The 24,941-nt window shown below is 38.1% G+C and overlaps 1 protein-coding gene across 2 annotated transcripts in view; it reads left to right on the top strand.

Moving 5' to 3' along the window:
* The window catches only part of PLOD2 (procollagen-lysine,2-oxoglutarate 5-dioxygenase 2), a 46,795-nt gene that overhangs the window by 12,232 nt on the left and 9,622 nt on the right, over positions 1 to 24,941 (top strand). For both annotated transcript variants that reach the window (XM_015871497.3, XM_015871496.3), the window contains exons 2-11: positions 2,447 to 2,538; positions 3,972 to 4,108; positions 9,106 to 9,269; positions 10,575 to 10,687; positions 12,336 to 12,399; positions 13,120 to 13,217; positions 14,638 to 14,739; positions 18,763 to 18,888; positions 20,488 to 20,609; positions 24,344 to 24,448. In XM_015871497.3, the coding sequence (XP_015726983.3) occupies positions 2,447 to 2,538; positions 3,972 to 4,108; positions 9,106 to 9,269; positions 10,575 to 10,687; positions 12,336 to 12,399; positions 13,120 to 13,217; positions 14,638 to 14,739; positions 18,763 to 18,888; positions 20,488 to 20,609; positions 24,344 to 24,448 (1,123 nt within the window). The remainder of the gene's footprint in view (positions 1 to 2,446; positions 2,539 to 3,971; positions 4,109 to 9,105; positions 9,270 to 10,574; positions 10,688 to 12,335; positions 12,400 to 13,119; positions 13,218 to 14,637; positions 14,740 to 18,762; positions 18,889 to 20,487; positions 20,610 to 24,343; positions 24,449 to 24,941) is intronic.

Genomic DNA, 24,941 nt, shown 5'->3' with positions numbered 1-24,941 from the left:
GTGGCCCACGTTTCATCATTTATACCATGTTGTCAAGTACTGATTTTAAAATCCTTGCTTTGAGCATTCCTCAGGAAGCAGTAGGTGTGAAAAATGTCTATCCCAAACCAAACTTTGCAGTTACCGTCAGTGCTTGACTATTCTCCTAGGAAACTGTCAGCAACGGATTCACTTGGCTTAGTGGTGCAGTCTAGTATGATCAGATTTTCCTTAATCTGTTCCATAGAGAAAAATCCTACCCTCTGTCTTCAGCTGTTTTAGCCATAATCTAATATGTCATGTTCTTCATCCATTCTGTGGTGACTTCTGTAGAATTACTTTAAATTGCATAACCTTTAAAAGAACATATCATACTATTATCGCTGAACTTATGTCCATCTGTGAGTCAGTGTGTCTGTGAGTGCACTGCACTGGAATTCTCTGGGATGGCCTTCCTGCCCTTTTTAGGTGTGCACTTGGGATTTTCTTCTGAATCTTGACCACAAAAGTCTGCTAGCACTCAAGCTGGAAAAATGTGGAATAATACACCTTTTAAAACTGTCTTTTCATAATGTTTGGGTATCCATACCAAGTTGATTAAAGAGTTTCAAATACTCCCTGTTTCTTTGATGCATGTTGCACTGCAGGAGCATCAGTGTGGTATGGCAGAGTCAATAATTAATTTGGGCAACACCAAGTAACAGCTGTAGAAAGCCTGTTCTAAACAAACAAGGTAGAGTTTTTCTTTGAGTAGGTACTGGCATGCTGGCCTGTCATTGTTTATGGTTTACATCTATTTGTTGGCTAAGAGTGAGGTTAAGAAACCATCTTGTGTTTGAAGATGTAGAGAAACCACATCTAGGTCATGGAAGACTGAGGCTGGTAAAGAGAGCATTGTGTATGATTGCCTTATCCTTGCTATTCTTCATGGTACTCTTATGGCTGCAGCTGAGAATGAACTGTCACATCACTGTCTGACCTGACTGGAGTGCTCATGGGAGTGAGCTGGTTACTCATACCAAAACTGTCTTCTTTCACTGGGAGTGGAAAAGTAGAAATCAGGGGCTCCTGAGACCAATCTCCATAGATTTCCTGCTGCAGTGGTATTAGACAGATGGGAATTTCATTAGAGCATGCTTTTGTGGCTTTTTGTTTGGTTGTTTTTTTTTTTGTTGCTCTCTAAGTTATATCTGTGCTAATACAACTATTGTTCCTAGCTTGACTGCTCATTGGTACCCTCTGAAGTACACTGATACCTGTCTGTCAAGCATCACCATCTTTAGCAAGTGCACTTCTTGTATGTAGAAAAAGGGAAGCAGGCTCTTTCCTTGTGAGTCAGTTTTGTGGGCATCAAAAAAAAAAAAAAAAAATTAATAAATTAAAAAAAATAAAAAAAAATGGTGGGCTGTAACAGACATGAATATGCTCAGGATGAACACTTCTTTGTCTACAGACTGCAAGTTTTGCACTAGAGGAGAAGACCAAAGGGTTAATAGGAAAGTTTTTCACAGCAACCACCTCTAGCAAATGTTACTGTGCTGAGCAGGATAAACCCAAAGGATGTTTTATAGAAGAGTGAGGCTACAACAGGCGCTGTGTCTGGAATAGCCATTAGAGGCAATTAATTTTGCTTTCTGTATGGATTGATCTCCTGGGCTCTGTTTAGAGGGCAGCCATTGCTTGAACTGAGACCAAATGGAGGAACTGCAATATGCTTTGGGATCCAAGCAGATCTGATTAAGTACTCAATGCTGGATAAAGGTCTTATATTTTTTGATAGCTTTGAATTGTGTACCATGATTATGGAACATATTGCAAAGAGTACAGAATGTTGTTCAATAGTTTAATGAAGAAAATATCAAGCTGTTTAATGGGAATTCTTGGCCTTGTTCGAACTGTGTCAAAAGCCCTGGGATTTAAAAAGGAAATTGGTCATGATCATTTGCTTGCATGCAGAAATAAGGCAAAATTGGTATAATTTGCAGACACCCGATTCTGAATAAACCAAAACCTGTGCTCTTTTGTCACTGTCCAAGGACTTAAAAGCAGCCAGCACAGCTTGTTGGGCTCTGTTGTCTGCTGTTCACTGCTGGGTGAAGCTCTCTGCTACCAGTCACTCATGTGACAAGAGGTGACAGGATTAGCTCAGATGGAATTACTAGTAATAAATTATTTTTGTTTCAAAGATTCCTTCCTGTCCAGAGGTCATACTAACTTTGTTTTCCTCTCTTGAGCTGGCTGTTTACAGAGCAGATACTTCTCTGCTTCCTTTTCCTGAGTGTAATTTTAAATGCTGCATCTTCATAGAATTTCTTGTTTGGTGATGTCTCATGCCTGTAACATGACAGTGTATTTGCCTTGTTCCTTGGAATCAGATGTAGGCAAATTGTGAAGTCCCTTCATATGGTGTGCTTTTGTTGTAACTGTGGCCTGAAAACTTAATATCTCCTTTCTTTTTCTCTCACAGATAACCTTCTAGTTTTTACTGTAGCAACTAAAGAAACCGATGGCTTTCATCGCTTCATGCAAACTGCAAAGCACTTCAACTATACAGTGAAGGTACCGTATGTTCTCATGCCAACTAATCATACTACACAGCCTTTAAGGTAGAAACAGTGCAGAAATAACTGAAGGTGCGTGGGTTAAGTTGCATGCCAGGATAACATAAATCATTTACAAAGGCCAGGCTGGTCCAGCCAGCCTCACTTCTTGGGAGATACTCCTTTCACTGCCATGGGAAGGTTTCAACAGAATAGTAGATACTGTGGTCAGGTTCCTCAGTCATTCGTAGGTTCTGTCATGATTTATCATCTGGGCTGGCCTTGCAGTGCAACTTGTTTGGTTTGAGCAGCTGCACAACTGCTGCTGGAAGCTGTGCTGGCAGCACAGGAGGTGATGGGTGTTCCCATCCTGCTTAATCAAGGTGGGCGTCCTGCTGTGGGGAAGGAGGGAGGGTCACAACTGCAAGCCTCCTTCTGTCTCCCAAGATCCCATAACTATGAGAGTACAAAACATTTCTATTGATTTTCCTAGCCTCTCGTGTCTTGTTCCACGTCTCCATGTGTCACATACTGAAGTTGGCCTCCACGTGACCTTGGGAAAAGCAAAAGCCCTAACTATCTTGTAACTTTCCACACAATTTTTGTTTGCAAAAGAAAAATCCAGGAATTCAGATTGTATTATGAAATTCTTCTGCTTGCTTACTCACCACAGCATCTGAACTGTAATTAAGAAATCATTTGGTCTCTGAAGTTTGACTTTTACTGTTGAACTTGAAAACCTGAGAAAACCTTTCCTAAAGTTAATGTTGTTCTAAAGCATTTGAGAAGCCTGGGCTCTGCATACAGCTATTAGCTTTGCAAATTTGTCTAAAACAGCGTGCAATTCAGTTCTTACAGGTTTTAGGAGTTCCAAAAGTCTTTTATCCTTCAAATGCTCAAAACCCACAAAAGTTTTAAGTTGCAATTGGCACTTGGCTATGGAGGAATGTTGTTTAGCTGATTTTAGCACAGTCGTAAATTGGGAAATCTATCCTTCATTTGTATGAAAGTGATCTGGGGGTATTTCAGGAATACTGGAGCTTGGAATTTGTATTAGTAATATCCTGATACCCCAAGCTCTTTGATACTTCCTGTTCCTAAAATGATGAATTTGTCTTCTAAACAACTCATTCAGAATGTTCTTCTAATACAAGTTTCGAAACGGTTATTCATTTTTTCCTTTTTCTGATGGAAATGTGTTTAAATAAACAGCGGTAGCAGGCAATTGCTTGATTCTTATTTGGTTAAGAAATTTGTCTCATGGTTTTGCAGTGATGTCATCGTGCTGAATGCTGCTTCAGACATGGAAAACTTATGATGCTGGAAATGCTGGCTTGCTGTGCTTTAATGTGTTGCTTCTGCTTTAACATCTGTTTTCAATAAGGGTCTGCTTTCAAAAGCCTCTTGTTTTTTGGTACCAAGAGAAAAAAAAAGACTTTTTACTTTTTCCAGGTACTTGGGAAAGGTGAAGAGTGGAAAGGTGGTGAGTTGGCGAACTCCATTGGTGGAGGGCAGAAAGTTCGACTGCTGAAAGAAGGCATACAGAGCTATGCTGATCAAGAGGACTTGATTGTAATGTTTGTTGAATGGTGAGCAAACCTGGTTTGTTGTCTTTACATTTTAGCTTGGGTGGGCACACAGAAGTAGCTAATCTGATGTGCTGGAAGTTGCATGACCCTCTGTTTGTTTGAGAATGTTTGCTCCCATTTTTTCATTCATAAAAATAGTAGTTTGTGCTTGGAGCAATCACTGCTTTTTAAAAAGGATTTACAGATGTATGAGTTGCTCATAGTTATGCTGCCTCGAGGGGGTGAAAAAATGTTGTTGGAGCTGACAAGCTTTCAGACCATCAGGCAAGCATGCATCCATCTCTCATTCTGTTGCGGTAGTGTGGGATGTGGCTGAGGTCTGGGAGCTGGGGGACTGGCAAAAGCAGCTCCAGAAATAATATGGCCAGAAGAGACCTGAGCATGATCTCCTTCCATGAAGTAACAGTGACATGGAGTAAGCTGGAAAACAGGCTCTTGAGGAAAGCACTTAGTGAGAGAACTCCTTTTATGTGCTGGAGAGATGAAGTTAGGCACTGTGCCATACAGCCCCCCAGTGCCTGCTGTGTCTGCAGATGGAAGCATGGAGACAGGGCTGCTGCGGGTGCCAGATTACCACAAACAGCATGGCTATGCCTGAGCTTCCTTGTTGGAGGCCAGATAGCTTTCTTTCTGTTGCAGAAAGCAGAGAGCACAGGGGTTTTTTAACATGTTTACTTTCTTTTTTTTCTTTTTCTCGTCCTGTGTGTGCTAAGAACATGTTGAGAGCAGCTAAGGGCCCAGCTCATGGCAGCCACTACAGCCTCTCACACCCATGCTAGGGTTACAGCACCTACAGGGAGGATGTGCAGCTCTGTCCTGAATGGGGCTGAGAGGCCCCAGGCACAGCCAGCCTAGGGGAGGCAGCTGAGGGCAAGCCTGGAGCATGTGCATGGTTCATGCTCTGTTACCAGCTCATCTTGGAATGTGTGCTACTGAATTTTACTTCAGCGCTTTGAGCAAGCTTTACATGGGAAATGGATTTTTACACTTCTGTAACTTTAAAAGTGACATGCAGTTCCAAGCCACACATTCTTGTTTGCTTGTTTTGTTTTTTTTCTTACTAACTTGACTAGCAGTTTTCTGTTCATTAAGTAGAAAAAATAACTTTGTGAAAATCAGCATGTACATGCTCGTGGTATTCTAGTAATCATGCAAGACCAGAAAAGTATTTGAGAGTAATCTGGGGAATTGTTCTGATCTTTACTAGAGGCTCAAATGAATCATCTATTTACTTAACACTCACTGCTTATATTGACTTCTTGCTTTCTAACTTACTATCTCAGTACCTTAATATTTTTCCCTATATGGTAAAATACTTCAATTTGTTATCAGATTTGGGTGTGGCTCACATTTCTGCAACATAATTTTTTATCTCCAGGATAGGCTATCTAAGGGGGGGGGTGGATGAGGGAGTATGGTGGACTATGTGTGTTCAAGTACAGATGTCATAATCTTTCTTGCCAGGAAAACTTGCAATTTCAAGCCTCTCAGGTTCTTGAAGGTTATAATCCCAAATACACATTGATTTAAAGCTTTTGGGACAGATTCCAAGTAGGAAAAAAATATATATTTTCTTTCTAATTCTAGCATTATGTTTGGATTATGATGAGCCTTTTCATTTCCAGGAATCCTTGTTATTGATTTAAACTTTGAGAAATGTAGCATATCTATAGGAGCTTTCTTTCTTTTTCAGGTATTTTTCTTTATATTCACTGCGAAGCATTTGGGATATTAATCTTGGTGGGTGGTGGAGAAGGAATCTCCCGGTTTATTTACTGTAACTGGGCAAATAATGTATAATGAACAGTTTATGCAGCTTCTTGCTATTTTTTGAGTAGTGTTTTTTACGTGACTCGCAACTCTGGAAATAGTTTCAACTTTTCTAGTGGTCAGTTTGTGTCTAGGTGCGGATGGAATACAATTTGAATTAGGTTTGTTTTTGTGAGAGCGAGCTGCTGATTTACTTTGGACCATTTCAGACTGAACTGGCTAACAGCCAGCACAGACTGGGCTGACATGGTTGGTGCTGTGACTGTTCACCCAGAACTCCCACAGCAATCTGCTTGTGTTGTAGAAGATTGTTGAAGCCTCGATTGTTTTTTTTAAAAACATTTGCCAGGAAATGAGGGATAACCGTTTTGAGATATGCAGAAAATGCAATTAAGGTGTGATTCTGGTGGAAATACTTTGTAAACAGCGAAGTGTGTGGCCTAAACAGTCCACTTAAATAATATGAAATATGGGACCTGCGTTGCTAGTTGCAAGTAAATCCCCCTTGTTTGTACTTGGAGCTCTTTAACTTGCAGCTTAAATAGTAACAGGTCTTTATTGTTATAAAGCTGTAGATGCAAAGTTGCACGTTCAGTTCTGGAAGATCTGCAACCCGTGATCACTTCCCAGCTGTGACAAGGCGCTGGGTGTACAGAGGGTGTGACTTGGGGCCAAAAAAGGAGGAAGGCTGGGTGGATTCCAACCCTGAACATCAACCATCTGGGAACTTCAGGAAATAGGACTGGAGCTGTGGAAACTTTATTTACCCCCTCCACATCCTAGTTAATCAAAAGGATTTACAAAGAGTAAATAAGAGTATCTGAGCTTTTCCAGCTTGTCAAAGTGTCCTGCCTCTTTCTGGGTGTATCTCTACATATTCTCCTCTGTCCAATTCTGAAGTCCTATTCAAATCTGAAAGTCAGTTCACATGCATAACTGTCAAAGATTGTCCTGGAACCCATTTTGCAATGGTCTCAATGTGGTAGACCTCAATTGGATCTTCCTTATGACAGGAATTCAGTGCTGGATACGTAGTCTTAGATAGCAGAGAAGAGAGGCAAATAGGTAGGTTTGAGCTTGGCTCAAGAAGTTCTCCTTTTGTCTGAGACAAATGGAACTGTGTAAAACCACAGATGAGAGGACTAGCAGTGAAGAGTAGGAAGCTGCTGGAGGGTCCTGTTTGGGGGGGGGGGGGCATAGGGTAATCCAGCAGGTTACTTCTTGATGAAACAGAGGGCCACAAAAATCAATGGAAAATGTACATAAGTGATAGACTAATGCTCCTGCATAATATCCCTTTGTATGTAAAGTTTACAATAATTGCAAATACAGTTTAGCAGTTCAGAGCTGAGCTCTGTGCTGCTGTGCTTTGTATTATGAACTGTGCTGCGCTAAGTAGCATATCCCTTTCCCAAGCAGAGCCTTGTGGCTAGCCCAGCGTGTTGCTCAGCTTTGGCTCTTTTTCCAGAATGACACTCGTTGGGAAGCAATGTTCCAGGGGTGTTTGGTTCCTTCCTGCAGCTGCAAATCATTGCAGCAGCAGCACTAACCTGATCAAAGAGGAGAAGCACAGCCTGCCATAAGCTATTAAGTTAAAGCCTCAGACAAATCTCTGTTTTTGTCTGTCTTCAACTCGTCTCCTGTTTCTTGCTTGTTCTTCAGACCCATTCTGGCTTTGAATAGGACTACACCAGCTGAATGGGGAGGGAAATACTGTTCTGTATATTTTGGGCAGAAGCAGGCAGCTGTTGCAAAACTGGAGAAGCTCCAAAGTGTACAATACATTTTTCTTTCTTTTTCTTTTTTTTTTCTTTCATACATTCTTCTGCCAAAGTTACAGAAAAACAAAACAGTGAAGGTTAACAGATCTCCATTTACTTTATATAGACTACATAACACACTTCCTCTCCAGGGCTCATGCTTTGCTCTGTGGTGGAGATCTGTTGCATTTGTAAGCCAGCTGTTCACTTTTTTTAGTCCAATTGCATGAAATCTCCTTTGAAGAAAGGACATTTTAAATAATTCGGAACTGTAACAAAGGAGCACCAGAAGGCTGTAAGGGTTGGTTTCTTGGCTCTATTGCTGAGTAACACATTGCAGTGCAAAAAATTCTGTTTACTGCTGGTGGGATACGGCTGTCCTGGCTCAAATACTTAGCAAGAACAAAATCTTGATAAAGATGAGACCCTTGGAGCTGGTAGCTGTACCTTTCCTCTGCCCTATTTTGGGACTGCAGACTTTAGGTACCTAAGGCAGATTCATGGGATAAGAATATCCCCATAAACGTAAAAGCTGAGACACTACCATTAAATTCAGATATTTTGGTTCTGCAGCCAGAGATTAATCTGTTAGTGTGATCCCGATATTTCTGTGTCCTCACTTCATGCTATGTGAAATGAACCTTGAAGTGATTTGTGCAGTAATACACAAAATATGTTGATCTAAAGTATGAACAAAGGAGCCTTATGCTCTAAATTATTTAATCACTTACATACATTTTGTGGTTTTTCAGAGGATTTGATTTAGGTTTTGTTCTATGGCAAGGAACAGCTGGGTTTGTGATATTCCATCATGTTATGACCCTAACCAAAGCTGCACATTTTCTGTTTTTTGGCTAATGCTGACCTCCTCTTATAGATATCCTCTTGGTTTAGATATCAGCCTTTCCAACATTTGGTCTCTGTGATTGAGAATCAGGAGTTAAATCTGATGAATACATAAAAACTGGTGGCTTTCATAAGTAAATGTTATGAGGTTTAGAGTCTTCTGAAGTCTTCAGCACATCAAGAAAGTTATAGCAGAAATTTAAATATTGTGAAAATGTAGCACAGTTAAGTGGTAGTTAAGAAAGTAATAATATATATTGAGAAATAAATGTGCACACTTAACAAGATGTCAGACAAGTCTTTTAAAGATGTATACTTGTATGTTACTCAAAATACTTGAAAATCAGTTTCAGGTAGTAAAATTCTGAAGGAAGAAGCAATGTAGAAGGCTGAGAAAAATAAATGGAAATGGAAGGAGAAAATGCTGGTTAAATAGTGTTTATTGAGGACTTATTTTCCCAGAAGATGATAAGATTTTTACATGGTAATGTGGCAGGATTTAGTAAGTCACTTTTCAGAAATTAACGGATGTCTGTATGATCTTAAAAAATTGAATAATCAAACAATTTGTTGCTTTGAACACAGAACCATTAACAATGGACATCTTTTCTTCGTTTTCAGCTATGATGTTATCTTTGCGGGAGGACCTGAAGAACTGCTGAAGAAATTTCAGGAAACAAATCATAAAGTGGTGTTTGCAGCAGATGGGCTAATTTGGCCAGATAAAAGGCTAGCTGACAAGTATCCTGTTGTCCGGAGTGGAAAACGATTTCTGAACTCTGGAGGTAAGTGTGATTTGTGAATATATTCAATCTTGAACTTGAACATGATGCTTTCATTATGTTTTATATATTTATACGTGTAGGTATTCCTGAACTCCCCAAGAACTAATTGAAGATTGCATTTGCTGTTTACCACTCTCTGTTCCTTGAATGTCTGCTCTTTTGTTCTCAAGAATAGATTTCCTTCGAAGTCCCATGGTATTTTTGGCAATGCTGCTGTGTAAAGCATGTAAATCAAGTAACGCCTGGGGCGTTAATGACTTACAATGAAATGCTGTGCAGGGATCACCCAGTTGCTGGTTTAGGGGTAGAAGCATAAGGTTGTACATGCTGTTTACAGAGAAAGATTGTAAGCTGGGCCACAGAATTCCCTGCTTTGGTGCCCTGTTTCTAAGGGATCTCTGCACCTTATGTGCAAATGCTGGTGTTGACTGCTTGTCTCCTCAGCACGGCTTGGATCATTTATTTCAAGAGAAGTGTGGGTCATTCCCATTAATCTCAATGTAGTGTTAATTCTGAAGTCTCCTATAAATGCCAACTTTGTTAATAGTTCTGCAGGTGATTAATACATGCTTGCATTGACTCTGACATTGTTTATCTGCTACAGAAAATAGTGCTTCATTCTACCTGGTTAAACAGTGCTAGGCACTCTGCAGATCTGAGTGCTCCCACATTTTTCTCTCTTTACCCAGCGTATCATCCCTATTTTTCTTTTCTTTTTTTTTTGCTTGTCTGGGTTTTTTTGTTTTTTTTTTTTGTTTTGTTTTGTTTTGATTTGATTTGGCTTAAACGTAATGCATTTCAGGTTCAAATTGAATTCCACTTGTAGTTCTGGCAGGATTAATTTCAGGCTTCTCTGCCAGAAGGAAGTGATTCCTTCAGATATTCAAAAGCTGTCTGGACACAGCCCTGGGTAATGTGCTCACAGGGACCCTGCTTGATCAGGGAGGTTAGACTAGATGATCTCCAGAGCTTCCTTCCAATCTCGACCATCTGTGATTCAGTGATTGGTGAAAATGAAGCGGGCTTTTTTCTACAGCGGGCTTCTTTCTTGGGAGCAGCAATAGCCTAGTCTCATGCTTTGGAGTTTACTGGACCATCTGAAAAGTATCTGTTTCCATCTTCGACATGTCTCTGCTATTTTTTACCTTAAAATAGCGTTACAATAAAAATAACCTGTAATTGCAAACTCTTAGAACAGAACTAATGCATATCACAGAAAACTAGATTTTTAAGCCAAACTGTATGAATTTCATACATTGGCACCAAACACACTGAATGAAATAACTTGTGTTTTTAATATTGCAGGATTTATTGGTTATGCTCCATATATAAATCGTATTGTGCAGCAGTGGAATCTGCAGGATAATGACGATGACCAGCTGTTTTACACCAAAATCTACGTCGACCCATTGGCGAGGGTAGGTGGTGGCTGGCTTTCCCATTTCTTTCTGCTTGCAATAACATGCTGCTCCTCATAAAACATCAGGAGATAAAAATAAAAGGCATGCTGTCTCCTTCTTTCCTGAATACCATGTTGACAGTGGTGTTTGTTCTCTGGAGGTTCCTTCTGTCAGAGTGATGAACAGTCTTCGGAAGGGTCATGGTTTGAAATACAGTTACAGGCTGCCTGCAGATCTAGGCAGGCTGTGCTTCGTCGTTAGAAATAATAGCTCTGAGGTATATGATTAGGCACATTCATCTCAATGAGGGTCCCATGTAGTCTGCAGTTTGACAGCCAGAGAATGTGGCATTTTTCCAGGATGTCACTGAACTACTTGCTGATCTAGAGTTTTTAGATTTTGGCTTGCTGCCATTTCAGGTCCTGCCTGCAGCTGCATCCAACTCCTCAGCTTCTTATGCAGATATGTTCAACAAGGCTGCATCATAAAGTGTGGGGGGAGACCTCTCCAAGCCTTAGCTTAACAAAGCTCTGTGCTGATTAGGAGCATTAAAACATAGTAGATCAGAGGCACGGGTTGGGTAATAGAAAAAGTGAGTTAAAAAGGCTAAACAGTATTTTGATGCAAGAAGGTTTCTAGAAGCTGATAATGCAGAATTTTGAGATTGACTTTGATCACTTGGGTGCTTACAGCAGATCTAAAGTCTTTGAATTCTATGCATTTTCTTTTAAGTTCTATCAAGTTATGCCTGTGATGTAGGGCATGTTTAGATACAAGTTCAGAAATGTTTGTATTGTCTTTATGCAAGTTAAGTCAGATGCTAGATATGCAATTGAAAGGACAGTGTGTGGTGACACTTGAGCTGACTCTGCACCTAACTCAGAAGTAATGTAATTAGCTGTCTGAGCAGATTGTCTTCTAGACCAAAAGTGTGTACCTCTGCACAGTGCACCATTATACAATGGTTCAAAACACCCCTGTAGCACTGCCTATAAAGGTACTGGCTACGTACAGTACTGTGGAGACTCTATATGGTTCTTAAACACTGATTCTCTGTAAGGCGATACACAGAACTGTAAAATAAGCAAGGAAATCTTGGATGATTTGAAACAAAGTACTCATATCAAAATAGCAGGTTTTAAATCTATTTTAAAGGGTACGTCTTTTGATCATCTTAAAAACTTTTTCAACAATGTACTTAATAATTTAGTACTAGGAATATGTTTTAAGTGAAGGTGTTTCTATTCTGACGTGATACTTAGATTTGGCTCTCTGTTGTTTTCAAACACTGAAATGCAGTGATTTTGATTTAACAACCACTAGTGTGTTCTGCTGGTGTTCAAAGAACTGTCAATATTTCTCAGATAAAGCATAGATCTTCCTTTAGCTTACCCTGACAAACTGCAGTTTTTTTGGAGAGTTATAACCTTTATTCTACAGGTTTAGATGTGGCTTTTTCATATGTAAAATTGCTTGCTATACAACAGCACAAGGCAGGAATCTAGGAAAGGCTTAACAGTGTAAAATTAAGAATTCCATTTGAGAACTGAGTGTGTCAGGTAGTTTGGCCTGATTAACTTGCTGTTACTGCAGCAGATCTTGTAGGACTCTGGTAAAAGCTTTGGCTTTTTAGAATGCCTCAATATCTCTGCTACTTTTATTTCAGGAACGCCTGAACATTACTTTGGACCACAAATGTGCTATTTTCCAGACTTTAAATGGTGCTGTTGGTAAGCATATGCTTTGTATGTTGTGTTTCATTAACCACGTTATTAATGCTTTACTTGCATAACCATCGATACAGTTCCTAAACATATGCTCTTCTGTTGTGATTAAACGTTTGGGTGGGTAAACTAGATTTTCGGTTCAGTCACAGGTCTTTTGGATTTAATGTTAGTTGCTTTCCTCTACTGATTAAAAAAAAAAAAAAAGAATCAACAAAACAAAACAAACAACAAAAAAACAACAACAAAACCCATGGAAGTTTGATTTTAAAATAACAAAAATAATTTTAAATACGTGAAGCTACCAATGTTTCCTAAATTAGGAACCATTTTTCTATCAGCCTTTCACAAACTAAATTACCATCTTCATTCCTGTAATTAAAATGGCATTTTAGATGCTATGTGTAATGGTTTGCAAAATAATGAGTAATTTCCTTTCTTTAATTGTCTTGAATTAAAATTGAAAGCTACATTTTGTACAAGCTTCCTTCCTTACCTCTAACCTGCAATTATGTAGCAACTTTAAATTCAGGTCACATCCAAAATAGACAATTTATTTATAAATGTTTTTGAAAAGAGTAAGTTTTAAAGCAGATTTCATTCAAATTTTGAGGGCTGCTGCTGGCAGACTCTTGAGTTTTAATGTAACATCACTTAGTACTTAGAGAACTCTGAAGTTTTATCTTTTTATAAACCTGTTGTGATGTGATCCTTGTTAATTTGCAGATGAAGTTCATCTGAATTTTGAAGAAGGGAAAGTAAGAGCAAGGAATTCTATGTATGAAACGTTACCGATCACCGTTCTTGGAAATGGTCCAACTAAAGTGAGTGGCATTTTGTTCTTGGTTTTGTGCAAAGTCAGCAATTGTAGCTCCGGCAAAAACAGTGGGATAGTCTGGAAAAGTTATGACTGCTATTAACTTCTAATTAGTATTAATAAAAATTGTAGGAGTATTAACTCTCTGTAGGAGTTCAGCCAGTGAAAATGAAGGTACAGTATTTTACATGTAGGCAAGAAGTTTACGATTAAGCAGAATTTAATGTCTACATGTAATAATGTTATTTTTAAAACCAAGAGAAGCTCTTACTGTATATCACTTTGATCAATCTGGGACTAGATTGCTCTGTTTTAAACGCAGAATAGTATTAAAAAGACAACAACATAACTGGATTGGAACAAGATTTCACTAGTTTGTAAATGAACTCATACTAAAGTAATTTGTAGAATCAACCTGAAATAAAAGATCTGTGAGAACCTTCTCTTTTTTTTTAATGTAATCACTTCTATTTGCAGATTAGTAATTGTGTTGATCAGATATTCTTCTTTTAAATAGATACTGAATTATTCTGACATCAATGATTTGGGTTTTTTTTTTTTTTGTTTTGCCCAGTTTTTTTTTCTAGACTTTATTGTACATCTTTGAAATTAAACGGAAGCAATTCTAATTGTAATCTGTCTATAACGTCTCTCGATATACATGAACAAAGCTTCTGAAATATGGTAAAATACAGGCTGAATATTGGACTGTTTTCTATCAGAATGATGTTCTATCCCTTCAGTTTGGAAAAAGCCAGTGGAGAAGGCAGGCTGTCCCCCTGGCATAAAAAAAACCCACAACATTGCAAATAGTAGTAGAGATGTGTGGAGCTCTGTGCAAGTTTGCTGTTGAATCCAGGAGGACAGGGCAGCCCAGACAGTCCATCAGAAGTACACATTTCGTTCAGCGCCAATCCTAAAAGCATTATGAAGGTAGATGCTGCTTCAGAAGCCTGCCAGTAGAATATGTTTTGAGTCACGGCATAGTTTTACATCATATATCATGGGGAATATGTCTTTTACAATTTCTATATGCTTTTTGTGTGGTTGGTCTCTGCATTTTGTTTGAAGTGTTCATTTTAGGATGTAGGAGAATTAACTAGAATCATTTTTGGCAGGAAAACATGCAGAGCAGCTTCCAGAGCTGGGTCTGAAGTTTATTTCTTGTAAGTCATGCCTGGATTTAGTTGGTAGTTGGTCTGCTTACAGTTTTTTGTTTCTATGTAGAAATTAGAAGGGTATCACCTCTGGCTTATAAATAATAAGAAAAGATAGGTGTTTTTATGTTACTTTCTTTTTTAGATAAAAAGACAGTCATTTGCCTTTAGGTTTAAGGAATTAAGTTATTAAGGCTGAATTCTGTAAAGAGTAAAAATCACCAACTGTATGCACATCTCATTAAACCTGAATTGTTCATTTCTTACCAGATTTACTTGAATTACTTGGGAAACTATATCCCCAATGCCTGGACACGGGAAACTGGATGCAGTATTTGTGACTTAGACATGCTGGATCTGTCAACAGTGACGGTATGAAAACTTGATAAATGAGCAAAACACTTTTGAAAGCATTTGATAGGTATATAGTGATTTCTGAATCAAATGGTTTTCGGTATGCACCCTTATGTTTAGTAGGCACCTGAGGATATTTTGTCTCGTATAGGAAACTATAAGGAAGGAAGTTTAATTTACAGAAAATGCCAATACTTGTGGAAATAATTTCATGCATGCATTTTAATATAGGTTTCCCCAGTATTACTGAAACTAAACCCTTCCCCAAAAGCCCTCAGATCCTTTCCTCTGTTCACTGAGGATGAATGCATCACTTTTAAATCATGCAAGATTCAAGCGAATAACTTGAATTTTTGATAAGTATGGAAATACTTCAAGCTTCAGAGGTTTACATAAAGATCTACAAAAGGAAATCAACCTAGAATGTTTAATAATCTCTGTTATAAATAGAGATGAACAGTTGACTGTAATCTGCTTACACAGTTGCTGGAAAAGTATAGTCAAAACTTCTTCGCCTTTTAAAGAATGGTGCGGATACCTTTATTTGCAAATGCATATATGCGGAATGTATTTGATGTAATTGAGGGCAGATGTTGGCAAAGTCCCTCGAATTTTCATAGGACAAACCTACCTAAATGTGTCTGTGTTTGTGTGTCTGAGTTCCTGATATTTGTGAACATACTTTAGCTATGTGGCTCCATATGTGACCTCTGTTGTCTTTGTACATTTTTCTGCTTGTACTAAGTAAATTTTAGGCAGAGTAAATACGAAGATCTACAGTGTGGAAGTGCAAGGCTTGCACTTAAAAGAACATTCAGATCATTCTTGAAAAGCTTTTTCTTACATCCGTTTCGTTTCTTGTATGTAGTGAAGATATGAATGAGAACAGAACTTAGGGGTCATGAGGGTTGAGGATTGCATGAAAGAAGTGGAGATTTGTTTAGCAATGAAAACAGTGTGACAATTTCTGGGCAAATAAGAAGCTTATGGAATGGGAAGTTATGGGAAGGCAAAAAGTTATTGCAGGAATTGTAATCACTTTCACATCCTTTTAATATACATATGTGTTTAGACATACATCATTAATATGAAGGTAGGACATTGTTCTGATGTTCTGCTGATTTTTTTTTTGCACTCTCAGCTATATGTTAAAGTTTACCTGAGGAAAAAAGTTAAGTTTTATCTGAAGGTGTTGCCTAAGGAGTAGTTTAAACTTAAAGCCATTAATGGAGTGCAACTTGCAGTGATTTACTGGATAGCTTTTTGTACTGTTTAAGTACATCTACTTGGAATGGATCTTCCTTACTGTAGCTCATTCTTTGGACATCATACCTCACTCACTGCCAGCAGAAATAGTGAGACTTTTCCTTGGCCTCTGTGGAAGTGTTTACCTCTGGCATTTCTTAGTACAAGCAATATTTCATTTTCTGAACGCGCTTTCTGTTCTGGCCTGGCTGGTTGCTACTTAACAAGAAATCTTTAGAATAAAAAGCAATCATATAATCAGAGACTGTTTGGAATTCGAAAAAACCTTAAAGATCATCCAGTTTTAACCTCCCTGCTCTGGGCAGGTTTGCCACCCACTAGATCAGGCTGGGGCTGCAATTGCCCTTCTCATACTGCTTTATTGGACTTTATATATTGATGTGCTCATATTTCCTGAAGATCTTTTCCATTGTAGTTCTTTTCACAAGAAAGTCAGGATCTGTTTTGTTAATGCCAAGTTATTACTAGCTTTGAGTTCCTTCAGATGAACTCTGACATGGGTTCTTGACTTGATGAACTTAGCTGCTGCTGTTAATCTTGGGCTTGGTGTGACCCGCAGACTTTGACTTGACATCAGAGGAAGATGCAATGACCAAACACATGGTTTTCAACCCATCACACCAGTTTAGTAACATTATTTTTGGAATACTTCCCACTGTGCAGGCCAGGGTGGCATGTGCAAGGTGGAGGGGATAGAAGCATCACCATGGGCCCCTAACCCTTAATGTTCTTAGGGCTAATGCTTAAATCCTGAGGTTTGTTACTTGCGTAGAAAATTTTGCCTTTTTGTGTGAACAGCAAGGATGACTTCACTGCTCTTTGTGCTCCACTGGCACCTCCTATTTGAAAGAGCTCCTGAACTCTTTCACAGTGCAGCTTCAGAGTGCCGCCCTGTGTTTCTTCAAAAATTATCACGCACTTTCTTACTGCTAGTGAAAAAGTAAGCTTTAAAAGGTGGAATGTATGTCCTTAGTAAAAGAGTGAAAACCCGTCAGAGAAAATGGAACATCACCTATAGCAGTCTGGGTGTTCCTGAAGTGTTTCACAGGGCATAATTGAGGAGAGACAACAGTTCAGACTTGATTAAACACAAATACTGAGGATTAAATTTGTTCATTTAGACATAGATTCAGATTATGCAGTCGCACCTCCTTGTAAGTATGGGGAACAATGGTGTAGATCTATTAACTCTGCTTTGAGGAGATATGACAGCGCAGTTTGCAGGGATCTCAAACTCTAGTCCTTTATGTACTTTTGTTTTTGACACACCACTGAGTTTTAGTGTAGAAATTGGAGCCAATCAGATCATGCTCCTGTAGTATTTTGGAGGAGTATTAGTATTACTTGTTCCTATAATCTTTGCAGATCCAGATGTAACCTGCTTCTCTTTCTTAGGAAAACATAGGGAGATGGCTTTGAATTAGAAAAATATGCAGAATTGTGATAGCAGCTCTATTATTTTTAGCATGTTAGTTCAGTAAGTCCAGTGGAACAGGCTGCTTTCCTCATCGCTTGTAATCAGTGTTATCAGCATCAGTTAGTCAAACTCCAGTCACAACGGGGTAGTTTCCAGCAAATACTCCAGCTGCTACTTTCGGGACATGTCGGTACACATACCTTCATCAGCTGTTCTGAACTTATTGGGCTGACTGAATAAGTGTCTGCTGGGTTTGCAGATGAAGTCATAAATAAGAGGCATTCTGGGTAAACATTTGGTGTTGTAATGTTTCCTAGTCTACTTGCCAATGTGTTTCTGGACTTCCAATGCAGACAGTGACACTGTGAAAACTCAGCATGCACTGATTGTTTATCCAGATGCTTTTCAAGCAAGTACAGGCTCACTCAAGGAAAACTAACTTGCAGCCTTCTATATGCATATAAGGTTTCCCTCTGAGCCCCTGGTAGGCTTAGATATTCATACTGACTGTCTGTTTTGGAAGGGGGAAGAAGCTTTGTTGAATCAGTGCTTTTGTGCAGAATTAAAGGCATTTGAATGTTGAATTTCTTTGTCTCGAATAATTCAATAATGTATTTTAGGAATACATGCGTTCTGTCTAGGTTTGTTTTAGCAGGCTCTAAGGTTTGTCTCTGTATCAAATACAGGCAAACCAGGAATTTTAAAAGATGTGAATTGATAGGAGATGGTGGATTCCTTGGGTGTAATGGGAGATGCTCTGGTTAGTGTTTATTACAGGTCTTAATAAATTCAGTTATCGGGGAAGTAATCCAGAACTCATTCATGATAGCTATGGGGTATAGAGCATACAAAAGGATATGCAAGACTTTTACTGTCTTTGTTTTGATGACTGAAATACTTTGAATATTCTTTATTATTTAGATACTTTTAAAAAACTAGTTCCCTGTGTTTTCCTGTAAATCTCTTGTGAACAAGTTATTCAAAAGCAAAACAAAACAGCGACAATTTTGCTATGCATTTCTTAGTTGTATTTAGTTCTGTAGTTTTCGCTGTTAAGTATATTTAACAGAGAAAAAACTATCAGTCTTTTAACATTATTTTTGGACTTCAATTTCTCAGTTTCTGTTATTGGAATTCAAAAGGTTTTCCAGTAATACTGAATCTATTATTTTTGCTTTGTCTGATAATGAACAAAAACATGGTTAGCAGCACATCAGAGCTAGTTGGCTTAGACCATTTGAAACCTGTGTGGTCAAGTTTATTCCAGCATGATATTAGTTGCTTTTTAATAAAACTAATCTTAGAAATGAGGCAAGTCTTACCAGTTGAGTCAAAATATCATTTGCCTTTATTTTTAGGAATATCCCAGAGTAAAAATTGGTGTTTTCATTGAACAACCCACTCCTTTCCTACCTAAATTTTTAGACAGACTGTTGACTCTGGATTACCCAAAGGAGGCTCTCAGTGTCTTCATTCATAATAATGTAAGTATAATGTTACTATTCTGCAAAGCTTCATTTTATAGAAGTCATGGTATGATTAAAAATGCAAAAGCGGGAAAAAATACAGTAGTGAAATGAAGTTCAGTCAGAGCTTGCTGAAATCTATTGAAATAAACTACTTAGAAATTGAATTTTAGGCTGTGTGCTTCTGGGAGAAGTACTAATTGATTTAATAACAATAGATGTCATTGAATTTGCTTTTTGTTTTGTTGCTGATATCCCATTTGTGTTTCTTTTGATGCTCTTGCTGGGTACCAGGGGAAAGACCATAGGTCTTGGATGGCAGTTTAGATTAGTTGCTTTTTGTAATATGTTTAATGGTTTCTGCTAATTTTCTAATGATCTGGTGATACCAATACTTCACTAGTGACATCAGTATTACTATTTGCATGAGTGAGTTGACAAATACGTGCAAGTCTCATGGACAAACAGTGTTGCAAGTTGAATGTCAGGAAAAAATTAGAATTCTGCCTTTTCAATTAAACAGACATCACTGTTAACAGAGCATGGCAGTCCTGAGTAACAGAAGCAGAGCAGAAGCAGGGCTGAGCTTTTAAAGGTATTAATGCCTGTTGGTAAGGAGTTCTTAAAGGCATAAATATAACCTGCAGATGGGACATATGGGCTATACTAGGTTTCATTGCTTCAGCCAGAGTTCAAAAGATATTAAAAATGAATTTAAGAGTGAATAGCTTTTTAATTATTGGTGGGAAATAGCCATCATCTTTAATTACTATGAAGTTATGTGTTATAGCAAAGCCTAACAATAAGGGCGGTGGTCTGGAAGCAATGTATACTTTGATCCCTTAAATTAGGGGTAGGGTAATGAGATATTAAAGAAACAACTAATGGGACTACTTTTCTGAGAGAGTGACTATTCAGCATTGCTAATTGATTGAAAAAGTAAGATTTGGTTTTATCACATTAGGGCAAAATAATAGACAAATACCCCTGTGTTCCTATCTCAACCTCTTCTGCCAACATCATTGCTTCTAGAAATGATTCTAGCAAGCTGTTTTGTCTACTTTTTTAGCCAAAGCTGATGACATTCTAAATTTCCTTACTGTAAGCACTCTTGAGTGTGGTTTCATTCCAGCCACCTTGGTAGCACTGAATGCTTCCTTCCAACTGGCTGCTCTCAGAGAGAATAGAGTAGGTGTTGTGGTCTGGAGCTGGGGCACCGCCAGTATTCTCTGGCTGGACAACACAGGTGGCAACTCTCCTCTCTACAGCCCTTCTAGAGTGACATAAGAATTCCTCTGTGCCATTGAGGTTGAGGATGGAGTTTGATGTTTGTAAAACAAGCATCATGATAAAATGCTGCATAAACAATTTGTGAATTGCATCATTGGTCTGGATGTATGGGTTTGATTTATATTGCTGATGTGTTGGGTTCTCTTGCTAAAACTTTGGACTGAAACACTTGATTTTTTTGATGATAGATACACTGGATTATCTTCAAATACTGCTTGCCATCTGTTTGCTTAGGAGGGAATACAGTTTGTTCTTGGACACTGTGTTTATGATTTCACAGCAATTTGTACTTTTCATTCACTATAAACAATGTTAACATGATTACAGGAGGTTTACCATGAAAAGCACATCAAGAAATTCTGGGAAAAAGCCAAGAACATGATCAGAAATATAAAAATTGTTGGACCTGAAGAAAATCTGAGTCAAGCAGAAGCCCGGAACATGGGAATGTAATTTCTGATTTTTAAATCCTTTATAATGGTGCATCCACTAACACATATTTTTTTTCTTTAATGTGTATTGTTTTGCATACTAAATACTAACAGTTTCACATCTTATAGTACAGAAGTGAAAGCTTTTGTATAGAACAAGCCCTGGATAAAAAATATTTACTGTTGAATATTTTATGGCTTCTGTTTAATATAAAAGGTATTGGTTATTTGTAGGAAAATTTATCTATTTCAGTAGACTACTGCCTTGACTTCTGATGAAGGTAAAGACAAGAAAAGACTGAAAAATAAGAGATGCCAGTTTGTTTTTACGTTATACTCAGTATAAACATGAATATATATTAAAACATCTGACGTTTTTTGTTACATTCAGAGCTTGAGAGTATAGCACGGCATCAACTGAAAGCAGGAACCTGTGTTCTTGGAATTTTGTTTAAACAAGGTTTTGTTGTTCTGAAGCCACTGAGAAACTGAAATTTGGCTGAGCTCCAGGCCTCTTCCATAACCTTTCTAGGAAATATTACCCATGTCCACGGCTGCAGAAGCAGCCATTCACATAATAAAAAACACATTATTTTTAGTAAACTCTAAGCAGATAGCTACGTCATTCACAAATTGTTTGAAGTAGAAATAAATGTAATGTTCATGAGATGAGATCATCCCAAGATGATTCATATAGAAAGCTAAGTATGATCTTATGTGTGAACAGTGTAGGTGTCACCAACTGTTGCTCCATTCCTTTTGGCTGGGACAGGACAAGGCCAGGTCATCTGCAACTGCCTTTCACTTGTGCTCTACTTGGCCAGCCTTCAGATCATCATCAACTTCTCTGTAATGACTACATTTTTCCTCAGAAAATCTAGCTCAAAATTTAGATGTTCATGACAATGACAGTTCCAAGTTTGCTTTAGCAAATCATTAGCCCTCAACAGTTCAGATAGCTGAACTGATATCAGTGTGATATCAGTCCTGATAACAGGAGTGCATAGCTTAAACAGGCAGAAGTGGAAGGAAGGGGATTACGGAAAGAAGAAAACTAAAGGAGAATACAAAGAAGAAACCTTAATTTCATGTTCAGTATTTTGTCTGCATGCATATCCCTTCAAAATGATACTTTTAATGGTTAATACTGGTTGGATTTTGAGATGTGCTTTGTCTCTCCTGTATGATTTCTGAAAATTAGAGGATATTATATCAATGTCTCAGAGCTCCCATTTGGTATGGATAAATGATGAGTTAGATAGCCTGTGAGTAGGGTAAATACCTTGGATGTGGTTAAATGGAAGAGCAAGGATTAAATCTCTCAAATGTCAAGTACTGGAGACTTGTATTTTCCTGCTGTTTCTGCTGAGCTGCTTCTTTAGAACTCTTAGGCAGTTTTGGGTTTCAGTCTCAGCATTCTGAACTTTCAGTACTGCAAAAGAAATGCAACTTTCCCACCTATATCTCATTACAATAGCTTCCAGACGTAGTAATTGTGGTGATGTTACCTAAGCCTGAAACACAAAACCAAGGGTTAGTGCTTTATCTATTCTGTGGCTATGTTTATTTGTTTTTAGTGATGGTGGCAGGAGCTCTGCTGAGAGGAGCAATGGCTATGGCTGAGATAGTGAGCAGTGCAAAATGCAAATGGCAGCAATAGCTGTCCATGTCATCCAGACACCTTTTCTGTCAGAGTTCTTTCTGATAGCCTGAATGAGCTCCTGTTGACTCACAGTCCATGTCTAGAGTTGTACTTCCAGACTGTGAGGGATATGAAAATGATGAATTGCTAATTCAAATTGTATCTTAACAAGCGGCAGATAATACTAAAGAAATTGGGTAGACGATGTGTTACCCCTATTTAAGAGGTATGCGTCGTTCCACGGAACTGGAGCATGAACCTTCCAATGATCCATACTGCACATGCTGTTATGATGTAGAATATTGACAGCAACACCACAAAACCATGACACATATTTAGTATTGTCTATAGAAGTTGTTTATAGAAGTTGAATTTAGAGCTTTCACACTGATTTGTAGTGTAGCTACATTTCCAGACAATGTATGGTAGTAACGCTTTTAATGACTTAGTGTATTTTTGAAGTACCAAGTACAACTACTTAGACTAAAACTTTTAATCTAGTTTTTTGTTGTTTTTTTGTTAGTTTCTTTTAATTAAGATGTGAGTGAAGAGCAAAAGTTTTGTCAACAGTGAATGCAATGAATGAGATTTTTATAAAACTCCGGTTATTTAAAAGGGCAGAAGCTGAAGGACCATACACTGAAATAATGTGAACAATCAAACATCTTTTCAGTTATGTTTCCTTACAAGCAAATACAAATCTCTTCTGTTTGTTTGTTCTCTTTGGTGATAATTAAAAACATCAATTCTATTCATACATTTGTAGCAGCAGATGATATTGCAGCTTTTGGAAAGGTTTGTCAGTGTTGTGGCTGAAACTGCAGACCAGTGCAGAGCTGTCACTCTCAGATTTAGGTTCCTCATTAGTGGAATGGGGATAGGGATGCTGGATATTTCTGGAATGAGTTTAACAACTAATGTCAAGTGCAATATGAATGGTTACTACTAACAATTGTAATTATGATAATATAAAGTACAGGTGAATTGCATTCAGTAGTTGTAAAGCTTTGAATGAAATTTGAAAATGCCATTAAGACTTAATTGCTGGGTTGTGTTATGGCAGGAATAAAACCTGCCAGTTTCAATTGGGGCAATTATGTGAGAAAGTGCTGATTAAGGAATTGTGGTCATACAGGCATGTATTCATAAGACAGAAAACTTTCAGTGAATATGTTAAGGCAAAGCCAGACAGTGAGCAAAGATTTAGACTCTGTGTCCAAACACTGGCTTTTATAGCAAGGAGAATGTCACTTCTGTCACTCCAGTCTTTTAAAAATTTGATTAAAGCCATTACATCTTGAGTAATTGAGTTTGAAGAGAAAAGATTGCTGACATTTGTGGAGTAAAAAAAACCCCTACCTTCTACTATAATTTCCACAAAGCCTTAAATCCGAAGTCCTTTAAGCGTAAGATCATTTGATTATCAACAAGTTTGGGGTCTTTTGTTTGATAAACCATAGAGGAGATGTAGTAAGTGCTGACCTAAGTGCTAGGTGAGGCAGTGGAAGGGAAAGGAGATGCAAACAGGGAGCCATGCCAGCGGTCACTGAAGTCAGCATGTAACCTGTCACATCTACCATTTGTCACTTCCCCTGAAGTGACAGAGTCCTTTTCCATTACAGAAAACCAATTGGAAATGATCAAATCAAACAGAACTTGATCTAAAACTATGTTTGTAGACATTTTAAAGCATTAAAGTAAAACCATGTGAAGACTTAACACTATGATGGAATTAATGCAAGTTCAGTGAATAATAGTGGAGAAAGCAGACAAAATCAATTATCCCATTTGCATGACAGAAAGCTGCAGCTTTAGTGTGATTTGAGGAGTCCTTCCACTTTCTCAAAAGTCCATTTGATCTTCTACCATTCTGTTGGTGTAGGGAGGCTGAATTCATTCTACTCTGCTGTTGTCTAGTGAGTGTACTCTGCCAAATACATAGACATGTGCTCCATCTGTTTTACATTATGGTATCATTCTTTGACTGTTGTAGTATATGTATTAAAGGGCTGTTTATGAAATGAACAGCTAGGGTATTTGTGCATTTGGCATTTGTGAACCTCTTCTGGAAACATGTGAGTTAACCATTCCTTTTTTTTTTTCTTTTTAGGGACCTCTGTCGCCAGGATGACGCATGTGAATACTACTTCAGCATAGACGCAGATGTTGTACTGACAAACCCTAAGACTTTAAAGATATTGATAGAACAGAACAGGTGTAGTATATCTCCTGATTCTACAGAAATTCTTTGAACTTGAAACAGTTCTCTGGAGCTCCTCCAGAGAAAATAAAATCCTGTCTGTTCTTGCAGATTCAGATCCTCTTTGTTTACCTGTGCTATTTGATTGCCATGGTTCATAGCAGGCTTGGAGCCCAACAATCCATTCAGTGTTTTGTTCCTGTCAAGCAGCAATTGCTGATAAGAATTTTAGACACTCCAAAGTTGCTATGGCAAAAATTGTATAGTGTAAACAGGTCTTATGAAATGAGTCAGGGTCTCAGTAACTAGTGATTTCACAGTTGTACACACAACTGAAAAAAATCAAAGAAAAAAAAACAGTAGGAACCACAGAACACAAAGCTGTGTTTTACTGCTACTAGTATTGTCACCTTTTTTTCAGAATCATAAACATGATACAGTAGGTGACAAGTTTTCTTGGAGATTTAACATTTGTAATGACCTGTTTCAACTCACTGAGATGTGATAT

This window comes from Coturnix japonica, chromosome 12, assembly GCF_054131305.1.
Source record: "Coturnix japonica strain WE chromosome 12, WE-NBRP24, whole genome shotgun sequence".
NCBI classification, from domain to species: Eukaryota; Metazoa; Chordata; class Aves; order Galliformes; family Phasianidae; genus Coturnix; species Coturnix japonica.
This window is presented reverse-complemented; position numbering and strand designations above follow the sequence as displayed.